Source organism: Schistocerca americana, chromosome 5 (genome assembly GCF_021461395.2).
Source record: "Schistocerca americana isolate TAMUIC-IGC-003095 chromosome 5, iqSchAmer2.1, whole genome shotgun sequence".
Classification (NCBI taxonomy): domain Eukaryota; kingdom Metazoa; phylum Arthropoda; class Insecta; order Orthoptera; family Acrididae; genus Schistocerca; species Schistocerca americana.
Window position 1 is genome coordinate 664,631,562 of NC_060123.1, and position 22,539 is coordinate 664,654,100.

Below are 22,539 nucleotides of genomic sequence, written 5' to 3' on the forward strand. Positions count from 1 at the left end.
TCTGCCAGGAAGTTTCAACAACGGAATACATAGTAGTGTTATTCGTGAAGACTTACTGATGACAATATATTGGCTACTGCCGTCATCAAATGAAAATTTGAAGCATGTAAACAATTTTCTGTGTCATTCTTAAGCGAAGGTGCACCTTGGAATTTTTACCATTAGCAAATAAAAGATGAAAGAAGCTATAAGTGGCAGTAAAGTCCTTGGACCAATTAAGGATTTATTTTTGGATGTTTGCATTCGTAGGTCTGACACTTACTTGTTGAGCTGTACTACTCATATAGAATGGTAATCCATAATCTTTGCTCCACTCTGTAATTTTGATTGTGACTTTTAAATGGTCCATTGTGCTGATAAGATACATAGCAAGCCGCCCCCCCCCCCCCCCCCCCTTTTTTTTTAAAAATGTATGATATATGTATGTGATACACATAAAAATACGTGTTGGAAACTTGCCCATTATCTAATATTGGTTTTCTGGCTTTACACTGCAGTTTTAGCTTTTATATTGAAAAGTGCATTACATGTGTCTGAGCGTGTTAAATGTGATGCAAATGTAATCTCAAGCTACACTACATACCAGTCTGATACCATGACCTTTATTTCACATTCATTGGCTTTGCTAACTTACAATCTCATTATCACAACATTGGTTCAGTTTTTGGGTATTATCTGTTTCTGCAAATATTTTGTAGACAATTTAAATTTTGGAATTTGTTACTGGAAAGTCTATAGTTTCTCAGAATTGTTCCAAAACACGTTTGATAAAATTCAACTGCATCCTACATTTTCGAAGTAAGTTTTCAGTGTTGTCAACACTCTTCAAAGCCAGTGTTTGAGTGATTGTGATGAAATCAGTTGTAAAATAATGAAATGTTAGGGGACTGATGACGTCAGATGTTAAGTCCCATAATGCTCAGAGTCATTTGAGCCAATTAAATGTTGTTCTGTCTTTAATGTACTAAATTAATAAAATATGTGACTAGGGCATCCCGCTGGGCAGACCGTTCGCCGGGTCCAAGTCTTTCAATTTGACGCCACTTCGGTGACTTGCACTTCAAGGGGGATGAAATGATGATGATTAGGACAACACAACACCCAGTCCCTGAGCGGACCCAGACGGGAATCGAACCCGGCCCTTAGGATTGACATTCTGTCGCACTGACCACTCAGCTAGCAGGGGCGGGCACCAAAATAATTATTTGTATGGATTGTACCATTGTGGTACTTTCCTAGACAGGCTTAAATAAGGTGTTTTCAAGTAACTTCACAAATGAGGGATAAAACAATCGTAAAAAAATTGCTGATCCTTCGCATTACTGCTGGCAAAAAAAGTCAAGAATATCATGTATACAACCATTTTTAACAGTCATTGCAAAATATTCTCATTAGCAAACAATTTAGATTAAAAAAAAAAAAAAAAAAAAAAAAAAAAAGCTTTCAGCTGAACAGGATCTATTTCTGTTAATGGGAGGCACATTAGAATCAATGAACCAGAAATTGCCATCACTAGGAATTGTGAGAGGACTAAGTTTCATGACTGTGCAAACCACATATCCTCATGCAAAAATTAAAATGTTTTGGAAAAGAAGAGGCAATAAATTACTGAGCTGTGTAGCACTCAGAATTTGAATCATATTTTTACATGGTGTACCATAGAGTTCTATTTTGGGTCTTCTACGTCTGATAAACATAAATGATGTTTCATTTGCATTGTCAAAATGCAAATTGTCTCCTCTCTGTAGACAACACTGGTATAGAAATAAAAGGTAATACCAGTCCTCTTACTGAACAGGCTGCTAATGAAATATTTAAAAATGTCACTCAAAGGTTTGAGACCTATGGCTTATGATTAAATTTTGATAAGGTGCAGCATGTCCAACTCAGTACAGTACTTCTCGTAGTACTCCATAAGCTATAAAAATTTCCTGTTTAAACAATAAAATGCAAGAGGAAGATATTGTTCAGTGTTTGAGACTACAGGTAAATCACAACCCTAATTGGAAATATGCATCTATAACTATAAATGATAAAAAGCCAAAATTAGTTTATTCCACATGTTTTCATGTACTTAAGTTCTTAAATCTATATCTTCCAGAGCCATTTAAAAAAAAATTGGCATTTTGACAAATTTCACCATAGTTATTCATGTTAAATGTAATTGAATATAATGTTAAAGAACTTTCCTTTGTACAATTCTTTCTACTCTGTTGTAGAATAATTTTGCAAAAATTGTAACAGTAAAGCATTATGTTATAATTTACATTTTTGCTACAGTGAATTAATTTTTTCATGAAGTTCAGTTATTTCATTGTTTTTTCACTTAAATGAACTGTATTTCATTGTCTTTGTGCCTCATAATTTTTTTTATATCTGCCCACCAGTCCTTTTAAAGCCCTATCAATAGCATGTCCTGTCTCATCAGAACTAGTCACCTGTGACAGCTACCACATACAACCTGTACCATTTGTGTTCTCCCCAACTTCTGTCTGTCTCCGTAGCATAGCGGTAGCATTTCTGCCTACCACGCAAGGGGCTTGGGTTTGATTCCCGGCAGGAGACTGCATGTTGTGTGTCCTTCATCATCATTTTCATCATCATTAACCCACAAGTCACGGAAGTGGCGTCAAGTAGAAAGGACCTGCAATACGGCGGCAAAACTCCCCCGCATGGGCCATCCCGGCCAACAATGCCATATGATCATTTCATTTCATTCCCAACTTCTGATTTCCTGAATTTATGTATTTTTTTGTCTCAGTCTCTCCTAGTTTTCTCAATGTTACATTTCTACTCCACCTTACGTCACCCACAGAAATATTTCTGTATCTCTTTCTCCTTTCTCTACTCTGAACCATCCACCTTCGCTGTACTTCCCGTACTTGCCATTTTTTCTAAACTTTCCTCTAGCAGGCCTCTGACCTCCCCTTGAATACACTTACATGCTTGATACCAACATAATCTTTTTTAACCACCTATGTACCTCATTCCTCTGCCTGTACTACGCTTCCTCTGTTTTTCCACTATCCCAATCCAGTGTGTGTCAGGAGACCACAGTGGTGCACCACGAATGCGCGTGCGCCCAAACACACACACACACACACACACACACACACACACACACACAGAGAGAGAGAGAGAGAGAGAGAGAGAGAGAATGAGTGCTGTGTAGAGGAGAGATTTTCCTGAAATTGGAAGTAGATTTCAGAAAGAGGGTACGGTTACACCACATTGGAGATAAATATAAACAACTTAAAATATAAATGAGTTACTTTAAAATAAATCAAAAAGTAAGAGACAAAGAACCAGATGTTACCAATAATAAAACTTATAAGCACAATGCCAATTAAGACTCTACATGCATTGCAAGACTCCAACAATCACGAGCCAATAAACTGACCAGCAAGTGCATTCATTTTCATAGTGTCATCTAAACGCTCAAGAAACCAAATGTCACTAGTTGTGAAAGCCTGCATTTTATGATCAAACACTTGTTTCCTTTGATGTACTTTTCATAAAAGTTGCAGAACACCGTACTCATTTCACTCAAACTTTGAAAATTAGCAAAATTATAAAAAGTCCCTAAGAAGTTCGTCAGTGTGATGAGCAAATGTAAAGTGTTGCCATTATTGTGCTAATGGTAAATATCAAACCACCATGCAGTGGCTGCCCTATGAACCATATCAGTAAAAAGAGAGGAAAAAATACATTTGAAAAAATGTTGGTGGTATGATCTGTCTTGCAAGCTTAGGTTAGTTCTTAGAGGAATGGTGGGTGGCATACAATGTTGCCAATCGTAGAATTCGTGGATTAATAAACATTCACATGAACATTGTTTGTAGCGTACTGTCACATATGGATGATCTGTTTCTGACCATACTATCTTTGTCAGATAGGATGGTCTATTGCAACAGTTGAAATATCTTTTCATGTAAATTGTTTAAGAAAGTATTGTGATTTTGCTGTCAGAATGAATCCAATTAAAGGGTCCAACCATTTGAGAACTGAGTTGTGATGTCACACATGCCTCCTCTCCTGTACCGCCATTGAGGAAGTTTTATGTTAAGAACATTTTGGACCTTACAAGTGAAGTTCAGTGACATGACATCCTTTGGGGAACAACCTGCCCATTTGTTTCATTACTCTGAGGGAAAGCAAACAATTGGAGCAGATCTAGATAGTTGCCATTTGTAACCCTTCCTTCTGCAAAGAAAAATTATGCTGTGACAGTGTAATTTATTCCACAGTGTATATGAACATTGCCTAGCTCACTTGCAAATTCATTGAGTGATTGCTATGTTAGACTTACATTTGAAAGGAGTGGAATTTAGTTTCCCTATTTTCATATGCTTCCCTAAATTGCACCCTCTGTGGTTGGTCAAGAAACTGTTCCACCACTTTACCTGTAGTAGGCTGTACTGACTTCACTGTAGAGTTACTCACACACACACACACACACACACACACACACAGACACAGACACACACACACACACACACAGACACAGACACACACACTGCACAAAGAGCTGCTTAATGGAAAAGCACTTACTTGTACCGAATGTGAGATTATGTTAATTGAGTCATTTTAGTGTCTGTACCACTTCATTTTCTTCTTCTTGCCTCTTGCAGAAGCAGCATTCATTGGCTGCTATGAGTGTTTCTCTGTAGGTGGCTGCTACTTGATGTGTGAATTAGAGGCATACCATTTAAATATTGTTTATTGGAGGTGATGCACTGTACTGAACCCCATAAATTCATCACTATACAAATATCTCCTCCTCGTATACTGTTTGTAATGCAGTTGTTTCACTTTTGTGACATATCATTTCGTATCACAAATGAGCTCTTGTGTGCTTGCCACACTGTAGATACATGTTATTGAATTGCTTAACAGTTATTGTTTGTTGTTAAATCATTTTGCTTCGGCACCTAACTGCAAACATTTCCCACCATACAGTTACTCGTGCCTTCAGCTTTTCTCACAAGATTGGCCAGTCCTCATCCCACTGCTCTCTGCTATAGGATATGCTGCCTATGTTCACCTGTCTGTGCACACTGACTTGCTGCTTTGTATCTGCAGCCCTGGTTGTGTGCCATAATGGGAAGTTATTATAGTGCATATTGAAATCAATTTTAACTTAAAAAACTGAAAATGTATGGTGTATTGTGAAGGGAATGAGGCCACTGCAGATTTCTCTCCTGATCCTTGTCTGTCACAAGTTTGTGCTCCATCTCAGATGTCTTCATCAGTGTTTTTTTCAAAACACACACACCTATGAAAATAATTCTGAATCATTTTGTCCATAGCATAACACATTCAAACAAATCATTTCTCATTCACATAGTATCATGGGCATTTGATTTTAGTATTTATAACTGGAAACTAAGGTGGTTGACACATTTTTATCTGTTGTGAGCATGTAACTGTTGAATATTATATACTAGTGGTTGTCAAACTGTCTTCCAAGGGTTTACCGAGCGAGGTGGCGCAGTGGTTAGCACACTGGACTCGCATTCGGGAGGACGACGGTTCAATCTCGTCTCCGGCCATCCTGATTTAGGTTTTCCGTGATTTCCCTAAATCGCTTCAGGCAAATGCCGGGATGGTTCCTTTGAAAGGGCACGGCTGATTTCCTTCCCCATCCTTCCCTCACCCGAGCTTGCGCTCCGTCTCTAATGACCTCGTTGTCGACGGGACGTTAAACACTAATCTCCTCCTCCTCCTCCTCCTCCTCCTCCTCCAAGGGTTACATGTGTCCCAAATCAGGTGTTTGTGCAACCCACCGTTCTCAGCTGTATGTTTAAATGACATACAGCTGAGGACCGCAAGTCACACGAATACTTGATGCGGTCCACATTTGGACCACCGGCCACAGTTTTATGACCACTGTTGTAGACAGTCTCTCCACAGGTTTTAGTGTCCCACTTGATTTACCTTTCAGTGTCAGATCACAAAACTTATGTGGTAATACGGCTGTACAGATTTTTTCCTACATTAAGTCAACTGTACTAAGAGATTTAAGTTTGGTAATTTTTAGACACAGTGCTTCTTTGCATAGGCACTGTAAAGGCAATCCACCAGTAAGCTTTCAGTAACAATGCTATGTAAATAAGTAGTGCTACCAAGATAGGTTTCATAATATCCTTTGATGAGTAAGATGCAACATTTGCTTCCAGTTGAAAAGTAACTGTTGTTTTGTAATTTTACCTTTGAAAATAATTTTCTTGGTTGTATCCTGTCGGTGCCTAAGTTCAGCTACTGGTTTGAATCAAATCACTATGTATGGTGGCACAAATATATACAAGGAAAATAAATATTCAATGGGACAAAATGGATACTGTTTCAATGTTTATAGGAATAGAGAATGTCAAAATTGGTGGTATAAGCCACAAATGTGTTGAACATTGATGGATAGTAAATTACAGTATTGATGCTGTGGAGTACGGCATTGCTGATGTATTTTCTTTTAGTCCCAGAAGTGTTTCTATTCCTAATTATTACACTTTCATGTTAATGCTGCTATTGACTGTTAGGAGGAAAGATGCATATGTAACTCTCACCACAAAAGGTAACCACTGCTACCTGATATAACTTAATACTTTAAATGAATGACCATCACAGTATAGAATGTTACCCATTTTTTCTTCTAGAAATTGCAGAGCAACAGATTGCAACCCATGGAAAATGTGGATTGTAAGAGAAGTTCGTAAATTAATAATTACATTATATTTCTGATGAAATTCTTTATGACAAATGCTCAAACACGTGTGTGCATGCATGAGTGCGCACACGCACACATGCACACGCATTGGTTTGCTGGGTTTTGTAATTTATGTGTAGTCTCTTAATATTTATCAGACCTGTAGTGCACTCAATATTGTGTTTCTGTAACAAGTATTGCTTGTTAATATTGATTAGATAGTTGAAGAATTGCACATTAAATCTCAATTAATCAGTTACTTAGTTTGTGTGTTATAATGGTGATAATCAGATCTACAACAGGAGTAACCGGTGAGTTAAGATGGCTGTTGGAAAGACAAAGAGACTTTGAGTATCAAACTTTACGCATTGACTGACACTGGATATATTGAGAAATTGTAGGAGGAATGTGTCAAACAAAGCCTCTGTGTTAAAAGCTGGTGAGCCACTCCTTTACACCTGTTACCAGGCTATCTGAGTGCATTATGTATATAAAAGTAGATTGATGCAAAAATTCTTACTTCCCATTACTGTGGTTCTATGGTCTGTGTAGTGAGTATTTAGCATCAACCATCAAACAATGTAGTTGCTAGCCATTAGAACAAAGGAATGCATATTGAATAAAATCATTTTGAGTGTTAGGCCACATCATTGTAAAACACTAAAGTGTCTAAATCACTGACGTATCAACGGACTTGGTGTGGTCATCGGTTAACAGCAGGATACTGATGAATGTAAATTCTGTACTACTGCTCACACACTGTTGGCTGAGGTATGTGGACGACACATTGGTCACATGGCCTCGTGAGCAAGCAGAGTCCGCCTCCATAGTGTAGTGGTAGCGTTACCGCCCAGCATGCAAGGGGCCTGGGTTCGATTCCCGGCAGGGGACTGGGTGTTGCGTGTCCATCATCATCTTCATTATCATTGACTTGCAAGTTGTCGAAGTGGCGTCAACTAAAAAGGACTTGCAATACAGCGACCGAACTCCCCCGAATGGGGCCTCCCGGCCAACTATGCCATACGACCATTTCATTTCATGAGCAAGCAGAATTAGATTTCATGAGCACCTCAATAGTTTGTATAAGACCATAAAGTTTGTACTAGAAATGGAAAACAACGGATTTCTTTCTTTCTTAGATGTGAAGGTGTATAGAACGAACTGGCATACTGTGACATAAAGTCTACAGAAGGCCGATACACATCAACAGACACCCGCATGCAAATTCACACCACCATACAGCCCAAAAGAACACTGTGCTGTACACGCTGACAGCCCGAGCTCGCCGCTTTAGTGATGCTGTCCACATAGAACATGAACTGAATGAGCTCAAGACAATATCCTGTATGAATGGATAGAACAACAGACGTACAACGTGTTATGCGGGACGACAAAACAAACAAAGGTACAGAAGAAAATCTTTCAGTTGCTCATGTATTTTATGCGAGAGGCATCAGTGACCATGTAGGCAAGGTTATGTGTCATGGAGGAATCAAACCCATATTTCAGAATAATACACAAGTTCCAATATCTGTTGAGGTCTACTATGGATCCCATGGATGCTCTCCACATTGCACACATCTACGAACTTCGGAGTAAATGCAGTGAAGTCTACATTGGTGAAACCAGAGACCCATTAGCACTTGAATGTTGGAGCATGAATGTTACGTACAACTGGGACAGAATAAGAAGTCATCTGTAGCTGAACACCACCAGGAATGTAGTCCTCTCCCCCAAATCAACAAGCAACTACCAGGAATGTAGCTGTTCTATACATTTTCTAGAACCTCGTGTGCTTCTTCAGCAGCCATGGATACACTACTGTAAAATAAGAAAATAACCAAATACGCTAACAGCATGAACAGGGAGGATGGCTATAAGTTAACCTGTGACCAGGCTGCCACTGATCCCAACCCAGCAGGCCATGTTTGTTCGCCAGCCAGCAGCACCACTTGACTTGGTTTTAACAACAGAAACAGCAGCCATGAGAGAATTGCCGTGCGGCCTTATTGCTTTGCTGCAGGAAAACACTATCCAAGGGATACTAGCTGTCAACTTGCTATTGCCTACCAATCACCAATTAAAATTGCCTACCAATCACTTACGAGAGTGACACAGGCAGTACCTTGCTAGTATGCTCTCTCCTAGCAATCGCCTGCTATGGTTGCATTCCACCAGGGTAGCACAGGCAGTAGCCTACCATACAGCCATCTTCCTGCATAGCAACATCTCTTGAAATTGTCCAGTGATGTCCCAGACATGTGAAATCAGGGGCCACAAGGTAACAAATAGAGAGTATGTAGGGAAGCGTTTGATTAGTATCCAGCAGTCAAGCATCGTGAAGGGGACCACAGCAAGTTGGTCAAAACATTGGCAGTTTAGTTGCTTTAGTATTTTACAGTGACGTGACCTAATGCCCAAAACAATTTTTTTCAAAATGACAGTGGTCTTTGAAGGAATACATAGGTCAGCTTGATGTTATTGAAGATTCTCTTCTTAAATAGGAATGGGCCAAATGCTTCCTTGAATTATCAGACTTAGACTAAATATAAACATGATGGATTACAGCAGTTCAGAATGATATGTGACAATGGTAATGAAATAGAACTATACAATTGCATAAATGCCAAATGATCTCAACACATATGATGCTAACAAATTTGAATAACTACAAACTGGTTGTTTTTACAAGAGTTGTAATATTAAGGGAAAGTGAAGTAGAAGTAATATTATGTATGAATAAACCCATTATTTCTCCAGTCTTTACTCATTTTAAGTGTGTTAAGAAAATACTAAAAGGTATGGCAAGAAATGTCCACCCTTGACCGAACAAAATTTACCAATGTTTTGCTCTGAAGATACATATTTTGAGATTGTTGTATGGAAATAGAATCTGTTAAAGATCTATGCTCATGTCAGCATTTTAAGTTGATTTTGCTGTTATAATTCTGTGTCAGGATAAGAATTTTGCATGAGTGTTAGACTGAAACACACACACACACACACACACACACACACACACACACACACACACACACACACACCAAGTTAATGAACAATTTAAATTTAGAAAGCACTGCCAAAATTTTTGTATGTATGAGGGTAGGCTGAAAAGTAATGTACGCATGCTTGTAGAATGCGACCTAAATGACCTTGAGAAACACGCCAGGTGGAATGTTGCAGGTAACTTCCTCTCTATGCACACATGCAGTTTGAATGCATTCTGTTCATCCAGTTTATTTTAAGTAGCAGAAGTATGGAGACATGTTCTAGGGCTGTGTGAACACGACTTATACAGCGTGCTGTTATCAAATTTTTAATTGCTGAAGAAAAATGACTCTCAGTGAGAGTCATCATTGTTTAAAGGCTGTTTAAGGTGACAGTGATGTTGATAGGTCTGCTGTAAGTGGATGGGTAATAAAATGGGAAACTCATAATTGTTGATGAAACAACAGTGGCATCCAATCATTGCCACAGATGATAAACATCACAAACTCGGCAACGATTGGATTTAAAATGACCAGCGAATCACTTGAAAGAGTATCAAAAACCCTATTCAAATATCCAAGCAATCTGTCAGCTTCATTATTGAACAATTGGAATACCGTAAGATCTGTGCACAATGGGTACCATGCCGTCTCGCAGACAATAATACTGTCAGTAGTTTTTGCAGCACTACTGTGATGAAGGAGATGTCTTCCTTTTGAAGATTGAGGGGGCATGTGTCATAGGTCCATAATCATGACCCAGAAGAGAAAAGATGGTGTTGAATATCGACATCTATTTTCTCCTCAGGCAAAAAGTTCAAAACAGAACCATCTGCAAAAAATATTCTTTTGATTTTGTTTTTGCGTCCGATTATCTGGTATGAGGGGCAACAGTAAATTATTCTCTGTATATAGAGGCTCTAAAAACATCTCCTATGTTGAGCTTGTTGTGTTAGATGCAGCCTGGTGCCAATAATCTTGCAGTGTGAGAGCACCATCCACACACTTCATGCATGGGTGAAGAGCCTCTGTCAAACTTGAAGTTTGAAATGACTCCACACCCTCCTTACTCTACTGATCTTGCTCCATATAATTTTTATTTTTTCCTCTGCTGAAGAGAGACCTCAGAGATAATCATTACATCTTGGATGACGAGGGGAAAGCAGCTGTCAACTCCAGGATTCGAGAAAAGTCGGAAGAATTTTTTAGTGACAAAGTGAAAAAACCTTTTACATGTTAGAAGAAATATGTTAGTCTCAACGATGATTGTGCTGAAAAATAAATATATTATTTTGAAGCTTAAGAATTCTACTTTAATTTACTTTTTGCCCGATCTTCCTAAGTGTTTTTCTTTGTATCCAACAAGCTTGAATGCATTACTTGTCAACCTCCCCTCACAGGATTCCAGTTCATAATGGAATCCAGTCACACCAACCTTGTAACATTTTGAAAGAGCTGGTGGAAGATGAGAAAGTGTCTGAGCTGTGGCTCTTTATTTGTGCCCAGTTGTGGAAGTACCCCATGTAACCATTTTCTGTGAACATGCCTTGGTCTGTGTCCTTCACCTTCACCAGTTTAGTTTCGATATTGTGAGATATTCTGAGATTGTGCTGGAGGCATTAGAACCACTTGCACAGTGTTAGTATCCACACATTTTAATGGGCTATCCCGATCCTTATTAGGCCAAGACATGGGAAAGAACAATAAAAGAATGATAAAATATGCTTGTGTGATGATGATCAGCAAATTGTACATTATTCTTGGGAACATCTACTTTGTGTTGTACTGTGCACCCTTGCAGTTAATACCACCGATGGGTGGAATTCAGAGGTAATGGAGGGATTGTTAAATTCAGAAATATTGTGTGAGAATTTTGCTGATATGAGCTTACAGGAAAAAATGTGTCTTGTGTGAGTTACCGTCTGCTAATGATTTATTGGTGATCCGTTTGGTGTTCATCCTTGTGCAGGTTGGAGTGTGCAGCCCTGGACAGTACTGTGTGAGGAGGATGGGTGCAGGGCACCGCCTGCGGGCTTAGCAGCCCCCCCGTCCGCGCCGCTCTGCGCCGCGCCGGGGCCATGCAGCCGGAGCCCGGCCCCGGCCGCTACATTAACTCTGTATCAGATCTGTACGGAACTGATGAAATAGAGGTCCTGCTGGAGGAAATACGCGAACTGGAGCCCACAAGCTATCGCCCTGACGAGATCCAGGATTTTGAAATAGCTGGTAGCCGGACAGGAACAGGTTTTGGCAGTGCAGTGCCCATGGATGGGGGCGGAGGTGATGATGATGACTGTGGCTCACCCATCAGTGGTACTGTACACTCCTGGGATTCACACGCTAACTATCGCCATCAGCTGCCACGCTCGACTCCATCTGCTTCCCTGTTCTCTGGTGTTGTGCTATATTGTGATGAAACACACCTCAAGTCATCTACAGGAGTGGTCCGAGTACTGCTTGTGGTAGGCCTTTAATTTATCCATATTTTAATAATAGTGTCTGAAATTGTTAATGCTACAAGAGCTATTTCTGTAACCAAATCGTGCTCTATTTTTTAAAATACATATTCTTTAGCTACCTCTGTTGTCTTTAGTACCAAATATAATTTATTTGTCCGCCGGTAAAATGTTTTAAAATGGTCATGCACATAGAAATAGACAAGTCATGGACAAATAAAAGTGTCTTCGCTAACAAATACAGCCAAGGTAGACAATGAATATGCCTTGCAAGAAATTTTGTCTTTGAAACCAAATATTAAAGAATTATTTCATCATTTATTGATAAAGTGGAGGCATTTGTTAAAGTATTTAGTGCATGGCTTAGTCAGCTTTGCTTTTAAAAGGTCAATAACTTTCGCAGTTATTTGTAGGTTTTTACACTTTGAAAAACTTGGTCAGATGTGGATTCTAACCACAATTTTTTGGTTATGAACTGCAGACTAAAACTGAAGGAACTACGAAAAGGCAGGAATTTTTTTGGAGATCAGAGGGAGCATTAGGGATTGATTGACAGAAAAGGGGAAATGAATACAATAGAAGAAGAATGGGTAGCTTTGAGAGATGAAATAGTGAAGGCAGCAGGGGATCAAGTATGTAAAAAGATGAGGGCTTGTAGAACTCCTTGGGTTAACACAAGATATATTGAATTTAATTGATGAAAGGAAAAATATAAAAATGCAATCCCCTTTCATAGGGCAATACAAACGTCCAAAAATATGAGATTGACAGGAAGCGCAGAATGCCTAAGCAGGAATGGGTAGAAGACAGATATAAGGATGTAGAAGCATACATCATCAGGGGTAAGATAAATACTGCACACAGGAAAACTAGAGAGACCTTTGGAGAGAAGAGAACCACCTGTATGAATATCAGGAGCTCAGATGGAAAACCAATCCTAAGCAAAGAAGGGAAAGCAGAAAAGTGTGAGGAGTATATAGATGGTCTATACAAGGGAGATACACTTATGGAAAATATTATGGAAATGGAAGAGGATGTAGAGGAAGGTGAGAAGGAAGATACAATACTGCGGGAAGAATTTGACAAAGCATTGTAAGGCTTAAGTCAAAAAAGGCCTCGTGAGTAGACAACATTCCATTAGAGTTACTGATAGCATTAAGAGAGCCAACCATGACAGAACTCTTTCATCTGGTGAGCAAGATGTCCGAGACAGGCGAAATACTCTGACTTCAAGAAGAACATAATAATACCAATTCCAAAGAAACTGAACTATCAGTTTAATAAGTCATGGCTGCAAAATACTGATATGACTCCTTTACAGAAGAATGGAGAAACTTGTAGAAGCTGACCTCGGGGAAGATCAGTTTGGATTCTGGGGAAGATCAGTTTGGATTCAGGGGAAATGTAGGAACACATGAGGTAATACTAACCGTGTGGCGTCTCATAGAAGATACGTTAACGAAAGGGAAACATGTGTTTATAGCATTTGTAGACTGAGAGGAAGGTTTTGACAATGTTGACTGGAATACTTTTTTTCAAATATTAACGGTGGCAGGGGTAAAATACAGGGAGCGAAAGGCAGTTTACAATTTGTATAGAAATCAGGTGGCAGTTAAGTGTCGAGGGGAGTGAGACAGGGTTGTAGCCTATCCCCAGTGTTATTCAATCTGTATATTAAGCAAGCAGTACAGGAAACAAGAGAACAATTTGGAGTAGGGAGAAGAAATAAAAACTTCGAGGTTTGTCGAGACATTGCAATTTTGTCAGAGAGCAAAGGACTTGGAAAAGCAGTTGACAAAATGGGCACTGCCTTGAAAGGAGGATATAAGATGAACATCAACAAAAGCAAAACGAGATTAGTGGAATGTAGTTGAGTTAGGTGATACTGAGGGAATTAGATTCAGAAATGAGACACTTAAAGTAGTAAATGAGTTTTGCTATTTGGGAAGCAAAATAACTGATATTGGTCGAAGTAGAGAAGATATAAAATGTAGACTGGTAATGGCAAGGAAAGCGTTTCTGAAGAAGAGAAATTTGTTAACATTGAGTATAGATTTAAGTGTCAGGAAGTCGTTTCTGAAAGTATTTGTATGTAGTGTAGCCATGTATGGAAGTGGAACATGGACGATAAATAGTTTGGACGAGAAGAAACAGAAGCTTTTGAAATGTGGTGCTACAGAAGAATGTTGAAGATTAGATGGGTAGATCATGTAACTAATGAGGTGGTGCTGAATAGAATTGGGAAGAAGAAAAATTTGTGGTACAACCTGACCAAAAGAAGGGATTGGTTGGTAAGACACATCTGAGGCATCAAGGGATTACCAACTTAATACTGGAGGGAAGTGTGTGGCATACAAATCATAGAGTGAAACCAAGAGATGAATACAGTAAGCAGATTCAGAGGGATGTAGGTTACAGTAGTTATTCGGAGATGAAAAGGCTCACACAGGATAGAGTAGCACAGAGAGCTGCATCAAACCAGTCTTTGTACTGAAGGTAACAACATTTTTGTCTCTTATCTATGACTTGTGTACTGTGAGCTATAATTTCATTTTTGTATCATCAAATGCTCGATGTACTTTTTTTTTTTTTTTTGCCGCTAACAGTGTAATGTAGTGGGTAACGGAGGAAGTATTTTGCATCCACAATGAGACATCTCCAGAGACTTAACTTTATCTTTGAATATTGCACTACCAAAGAGAGATGAGTTGTATATTTGGCACCATACTGTGCAATTACAAAATCAAGTCACTTTTGAATAAGGCTGTCAAAATGGAACGCTTCTCTAAACAGTGATGCTGCAATTGCTGCTATGTACACTTGTGATCAAAAGTATCCGGATACCCCCAAAATATTAGGTGCATTGTGCTGCCACCTACTGCTAGATACTCCATATCAGTGACCTCAGTAGTCATTAGACATCATGAGGGAGCAGAATGGGGCGCTCTGTGAAACTCACTGTCTTCAAGCGTGTTCAGGTGATCGGGTGTCACTTGTGTCATATGTCTGTACACGAGATTTCCAAGATCCTAAACATCCCTAGGTCCACTGTTTCTGATGTGATAGTGAAGTGGAAACGTGAAGGGACGCGTACAGCACAAAAGCATACAGGCCGACCTCGTCTATTGACTGACAGAGACCACCAACAGTTGAAGAGTGTCGTAATGTCTAATAGGCAGACATGTATCCAGACCATCACACAAGAATTCCAAACTGCAACAGGATCCACTGCAAGTAGTATGACAGTTAACTGGGAGGTGAAAAAACTTGGATTTCTTGGTCGAGCGTCTGCTCATAAGCCACACATCACTCTGGTAAAGAACAAACAACGCCTCGCTTGGTGTAAGGGGCATAAATGTTGGATAAGTGAACAGAGGAAAAACGTTGTAAGGAGTGACAAATCACGTTACACAATGTGGCAATCCAATGGCAGGGTGTGGGTATGGCGAATGCCCGGTGAACATCATCTGCCAGCGTGTGTAATGCGAACAGTACAATTCGGAGGCAGTGGTGTTATGGTATGGTAGTTTTTTTCATGGAGGGGGTTTACACCCCTTGTTGTTTTGCGTGGCATTATCACAGCACAGGCCTACATTGATGTTTTAAATACCTCCTTGCTTCCCAGTGTTGAAGAGCAACTCGGGGATGGCGATTTCATCTTTCAACACTATCGAGCACCTGCATAATGCATGGCCTGTGGCAGATTGGTTACATGACAGTAACATCCCTGTAATGGACTGGCCTGCACAGAGTCCTGACCTGAATCCTATAGAGTATCTTTGGGATGTTCTGGATAGCCGACTTCGTGCCAGGCCTCACTGACTGTCTGACATAGAAACCTCTTCTCAGTACATCACTCCTTGAAAAAGGGGCTGCCATTCCCCTAGAAACCTTGCAGCACCTGACTGAACATATTCATGAGAGAGTGGAAGCTGTCATGAACGCTAAGGGTGGTTGAATTACAGCATTACTGATGGAGGGCGCCACGAACTTGTAAGTCATTTTCAGTGAGGTGTCCGGATACTTTTGATCACATAGTGTATGCTGACAAGTATGGTGTTTTTCTGGCATATCTGCCAATTCAAGTCTAGGGAATAGGGAGTGTTTACTAATCTCAATACACTTCTTTTTCCAATGTTTTTGACATTTTTGCGACAGAGTAATATTTTTTATAACAATTCTTTTGCAGCTTTTGTTGTGGTTACAAACTGATAACAAAGTAAGATTTAAAGAAAAAACTGATAGTGGTTTAATTTATAACCAAGATGAGAATTTGAGTAGACTGCTCATTTGTTTTGTTCTGCAGTATTTTCTTGAAATGTCTACATGGTTCTCTTAGATTCCGCTTTCTCCTTCTCTTTATACAGCCAGAAGCCATCCTCTTTCCTAGCAAATTTATATTAATTTAACCTATTTACAGGGTTTTACATTAATACACAGATACTGCCATTGTTATGTGTCTTTATGCTTCTTCCCAATTATGTGGTGGACGTTTACTTTGTTCTGGAAGAATTATCAACAAATATCTAAATTTTGAATACTTAAGACTGAACTTCAGATATGTAGTTTGACTTTGGGAACTCTTTGTCATGACTGACAAATCAGAATTTTTAAAATTACTGTAGAATGTTTGTATGCGAAAGTAGGTATTAATTCCCTTGTGACAAAAACTTTCTCGCACCTACATGCCAGGTGGCCTTTGCTTTTATTCTGGCCTTGTTACGAGGGCAGTTCAATAAGTAATGAAACACATTTTTTTTCTCGGCCAATTTTGGTTGAAAAAACCGGAAATTTCTTGTGGAATATTTTCAAACATTCCCGCTTCGTCTCGTATAGTTTCATTGACTTCCGACAGGTGGCAGCGCTGTACGGAGCTGTTAAAATGGCGTCTGTAACGGATGTGCGTTGCAAACAACGGGCAGTGATCGAGTTTCTTTTGGCGGAAAACAAGGGCATCTCAGATATTCATAGGCGCTTGCAGAATGTCTACAGTGATCTGGCAGTGGTCAAAAGCACGGTGAGTCGTTGGGCAAAGCGTGTGTCATCATCGCCGCAAGGTCAAGCAAGACTGTCAGATCTCCCGCGTGCGGGCCGGCCGTGCACAGCTGTGACTCCTGCAATGGCGGAGCGTGCGAACACACTCGTTCGAGATGATCGACGGATCACCATCAAACAACTGAGTGCTCAACTTGACATCTCTGTTGGTAGTGCTGTCACAATTGTTCACCAGTTGGGATATTCAAAGGTTTGTTCCCGCTGGGTCCCTCGTTGTCTAACTGAACACCATAAAGAGCAAAGGAGAACCATCTGTGCGGAACTGCTTGCTCGTCATGTGGCTGAGGGTGATAATTTCTTGTCAAAGATTGTTACAGGCGATGAAACATGGGTTCATCACTTCGAACCTGAAACAAAACGGCAATCAATGGAGTGGCGCCACACCCACTCCCCTACCAAGAAAAAGTTTAAAGCCATACCCTCAGCCGGTAAAGTCATGGTTACAGTCTTCTGGGACGCTGAAGGGGTTATTCTGTTCGATGTCCTTCTCCAAGGTCAAACGATCAACTCTGAAGTGTATTGTACTACTCTTCAGAAATTGAAGAAATGACTTCAGCGTGTTCGTAGGCACAAAAATCTGAACGAACTTCTCCTTCTTCATGACAACGCAAGAGCTCACAAAACTTCAGTGGACTGTTCTTCCTCATGCACCCTACAGCCCCAATCTCGCACCGTCGGATTTCCATATGTTTGTCCCAATGAAGTACGCAATCCGTGGGAGGCACTACGCGGATGATGAAGATGTTATTGATGCAGTACAACGTTGGCTCCGACATCGACCAGTGGAGTGGTACCGTGCAGGCATACAGGCCCTCATTTCAAGGTGGCGTAAGGCCGTAGCATTGAATGGAGATTACGTTGAAAAATAATGTTGTGTAGCTAAAAGATTGGGGAATAACCTGGTGTATTTCAATGCTGAATAAAACAACCCCTGTTTCAGAAAAAAAATGTGTTGCATTGCTTATTGAACTGCCCTCGTACAATGGCCATTGTTCCAAAAACATAAAACATCAAGTAGAATATCATTATTTATCATTTGAGGTTTTTAATGCTCCTGCAATGTAACAATTTTAATACATCTATAATCTGAAATCTTAAAACTTTGTTAATAGATTTTCTCAGAATAGTGTAAGCCTATCTTCAAGAGTCTTCCAGTTCAATTCCTTCAGTACCTCTGTGACGCTCTTCCACAGATCAAACGAATGTGTCCGTTTGTGCTGCCCTTGTGTATACGTTCAATATCCCCCGTTAGTCCTATTTGGTATGGGTCCCTCACACCTGAGCAATATTCTAGAACAAAGCACATGAGTGATTTGTTAGCAGTCTCCCTTGCAGACTGATAGCACTTCCCCAGTATTCTGCCTATAAACCGAAGGTTACCACCTGCTTGACCCACAACTGAGCCTGTGTGATCACTCCACTTCATATCACTGCAAAATATTACACCCTCGTATTCTTGAGAGTTGGCCAATTCCTACAGTGACAGTGGATCAATCCAAATGAAGTGGTACAATAAAAATTAAGCTGGTTGCTTGACCATTTTTAAATATTTTAAAATTTTTGAATGTGACTACCCTATATTCGAGAAGTTCAAAAAGTTTTTAAAAAATTTTACCTTTCACCTTTACTGAATGGTGGCCATGTTTGTTTGTAAGCGCGTGACGATGTTTCAGTTTAGAGCCGTTAGCAAAAATATGAATATCTCTGCACTGGGTTAAGTTATAACACTGCAGTTGACATGGTTGTTTTTAGAAAAATGTCCTCTACAAATTGTCTATTACACAAAATACCCTAAATTCAAAAATAACCAGTCAAAATGACCTCCAAAGTTTGGTATCCCAATTTTCAAAAATCCACTTTTTAGGCCTAAAAAAAAACAAACAAGTAGTGGTTTATGAGAGTCTATTTTTTTCCAATAGTTAGATACATACACTACTAGCCTCATATAGAGCAAGAACACTTACAAATGTTCCCTTAATTTTTTATGAATTTTGAAATTTGAAAATTTTCATTTTGTAAAGTTTGGGGTTAGTTATCTCAGGTGTGACTGAATATAAAAATATAATTTTTACACAGTTTGTACACCTATATGATAGTAACGTACTGTAAAAATTTCAACATTGATATCTGACGACTGTGAACAAATATATGAATTTTTGAAAATGAGGAGTTAATTCACATTACTCTACAACTGATCTTATGGCTGTTGCCTATTCATGTGTGATATTGGCAGAATATAATCAATTATTATTGAAGTAAGATACTGAATTATATTACAAAAAGTGGAAATGTCACTGAAATTAACATTTATATTGTTTGGACATACTTAAAATAAATATTTTCAGTTAACATCCTTTGAGATGCGACTGTTCCTAAAGCTTATTTCTTCAGACAGCTTCTGTGATATAGAATAAGACCTCTCAGTTGCTGTGGTAAGTTCAAGCACTGAAAGTTTTTTAAAACATTTTTCATTGGTATCCAAACTTTGTCACTAGTAGATTTCTTGACTGATGATCTTGGGCCAGCAGGGTGGTAAAAATGCACAAAAACATCATTGTTTTCCAAACTTATTCTTTCAACCTCTGCAAGCTTCAGTGATAAAGACAGAGATGTAATTTTACTGACACAATGATTGTCATAAATTTCGGTTTCTGATGTTACATAGCATCGAACTAAGTTTTCTGCAATGACAAGGAATTTGTGGAAATGCCTTGTTTCTTTTATTGCTATACAGTTTTCAAATGTGGTTTGAAGTGTTGTTTTCATATGCAGAACCACTTCTTTCTTGATCAGAAAATGGTAATGCCGTTAATATTCTCCTTGCAAAAAAAATGTCTCTCCTGTACTGTGAGAGTTTGGTCTGTGGTTGGTCTTTGTATGCTGGCTTTACTTACTTCACATTTTGTTGTACCTCCTACTCCATCACACGCATTTTTATCATGGCAAGATGCAAAAAAGTGCCATTCAGCCTCCAACCCAAAGTCTACTTTGTGGTTGCACAGATTTGAAAAATTCTTTTCCTTCTTATACTGACTACCACTTCCATCTGAAAAGTACATCAGCTTCTCAACCTTGGGAAAATTTTCTTTTATGCAATTTATTACATACTTTTGAAACACGTGAACAGCCAAAGTGTTGTGCTCCAAGTAGTCACTTAGAATGCAAATTGAAGAACTGCAAAGTTCATCTTTCTCATTTTTAAAGTGGAGAGTAAATGGATGCTCTGTTGCCTGGTCATTGACCCAGTGGTACCCTTGTATTGCATCCTGACTCACAAATGTAGAATTTTCTGCAAAATCAGCTAGCACTATGCATTCTATTTCATGAAGTTGTGCTTTTTTGTCCTTCAAAAACTTACTTTGGATTTTAGAAACATAGCGGTGACTTTTGAGTTTTTGTAAGGTATGAATTAAAGATTCCAAGTACTCTTCCTGAGATTTAACCACTGTTATCATTTCTGCCCTGTTAGTTGTGACCCACTGTTTGAAGGTAATACTGTCTGGCATTTCCTCATCATATTCGTGAAGCAATTCAATAACGGTTTCCTTACCAGGGCATTTATTACACAAACTCATCATGCAGTCATAACTGTTAGTGTCACAGACCATTAAATCTAGTAACTCTTTGTAGTTAAGATCACTGAGTTTTGCACTTGTGATCATCAGTTTGACATTTTGATGATATAAACAAACACATACGGAGTGTGTTCCTGAGGGTCCAGCCAAAATACACCACTTAGGGCGGAGGTCACAAAATTTTGACCTACCAGTTTTGCATTCAGGATGAGAATTTTTGAAAGCTACATGAAATTAATTTAAATCTGACAGCACTAATCATTTCTGTTTTGTTACTTTAATTCCATTTTTAACAACTCTTTTGCCGTCTTTGCAACATGGGCACATCCTACTGTTTTTATCATCAAAAAACTGCTGGATCTTCTTAATTGTTTCTTCACTTATGCCTACTCCTTTCTTCTTCCCTAAAACTGGAAGAATGCCTTGCTCTTTCACTAATTTTCGGGTTAGTTTAACCAAACAATGAGAACTGTTGAATTCATGAACTATTTTTTCTCTTGACCATGAGAGGACAAATGTTAAGTTTTATTTCACTCCAACCTTTAGTAATAGTGTTTTTATGAACTTTAAGTGGATCACAGCACTTTCTTCCAAAAATGTGGTTGTACTTCAGAATGTATTTCTTCTCATGATACTCACACACACTGATGTAACAGAAGAACTTACTCGAAATTTAAACAAAGTTTGTCTAACTTCAAGTTTTTTGTAACTGAACCTTAAACTTTTTTGTGACACACTTCACTTGCTATCTGTCCAACAGAGCACTGTTCATCTATTCAGTTAATGTCTCAAAATTAATTACAAATTACACACAGAACAAAGCACATAACACATTCTACACTCTCGATGAAGTATGTACATCCACTCTGAAAGGTTTCAGAACAGACAGACTACAATGATGCCACACCCAGCAATAATGTACTCCTTTACTGACAGTAAATATAGACTCTCATAAATCACTCCTTGTTTGTTATTTTTGGGCTTAAAAAGTGGATTTTTGAAAATTTAGATACCAAACATTGGAGGTCATTTTGACTCGTTATTTTTGAATTTAGGGTATTTTGTATAGTAGACAATGTTGTAGAGGACACTTTTCTAAAAACGATCATGTCAATTGCAATGTTTTAACTTAACCCAATGCAGAGATATTCAAATTTTCGCTAATGTCTCCAGACTGAAAAATCGTCGCGCGCCTACAAATAAAAATGGCCACCATCCAGTAAAGGTGCAAGATAAATTATTTTAAAAACTGTTTCGAACATCTCAAATATAGAACAATCACATAATAATTAAAATATTTAAAAATGGTCAAGCAACCATCACTGGACTGCTTCATATGGATTGACCCATATTATAGTCATAGGACACCCCATTTTTTATTTTACCTTACTTTTTTTTCATTTTGTGAAGTTCTCAATTGTAGATTTCTTAAAACCTAAAGCTAGATGCCAGTCTTTGTACCACTTTGAAATCTTACAAGGTCAAATATTTGTGCAGCTTCTTTCAGATAGTGTTTCAGTATAGATAACTGCATTATCTCCAAAAATTCTGAGGTTGCTATTAATATTGTCTGCAAGATCATTAATACACAATATGAACAGCAAGGGTTCCAACACACTTCCCTGGGACACACCTGAAGTTACTTCTACATCTGATGATGACTCTACATCCAAAATAACATGCTTCATCACCCGTACCAAAAGTCCTCAATCCAGTCCCAAATTTCATTTGGTACCCCATACGCTCGTACTTTTGACAATAAG

At 38.9% G+C, this 22,539-nt stretch overlaps 1 protein-coding gene across 1 annotated transcript in view; it reads left to right on the top strand.

Annotated features, from left to right (window-relative positions):
* LOC124615402 overlaps positions 1-22,539 on the top strand; it is a 151,383-nt gene that overhangs the window by 8,597 nt on the left and 120,247 nt on the right. Inside the window, exon 3 of the mRNA XM_047143246.1 lies at positions 11,660-12,152. Within this exon, the coding sequence (XP_046999202.1) occupies positions 11,769-12,152 (384 nt within the window). The 5' untranslated portion in view covers positions 11,660-11,768. The remainder of the gene's footprint in view (positions 1-11,659; positions 12,153-22,539) is intronic.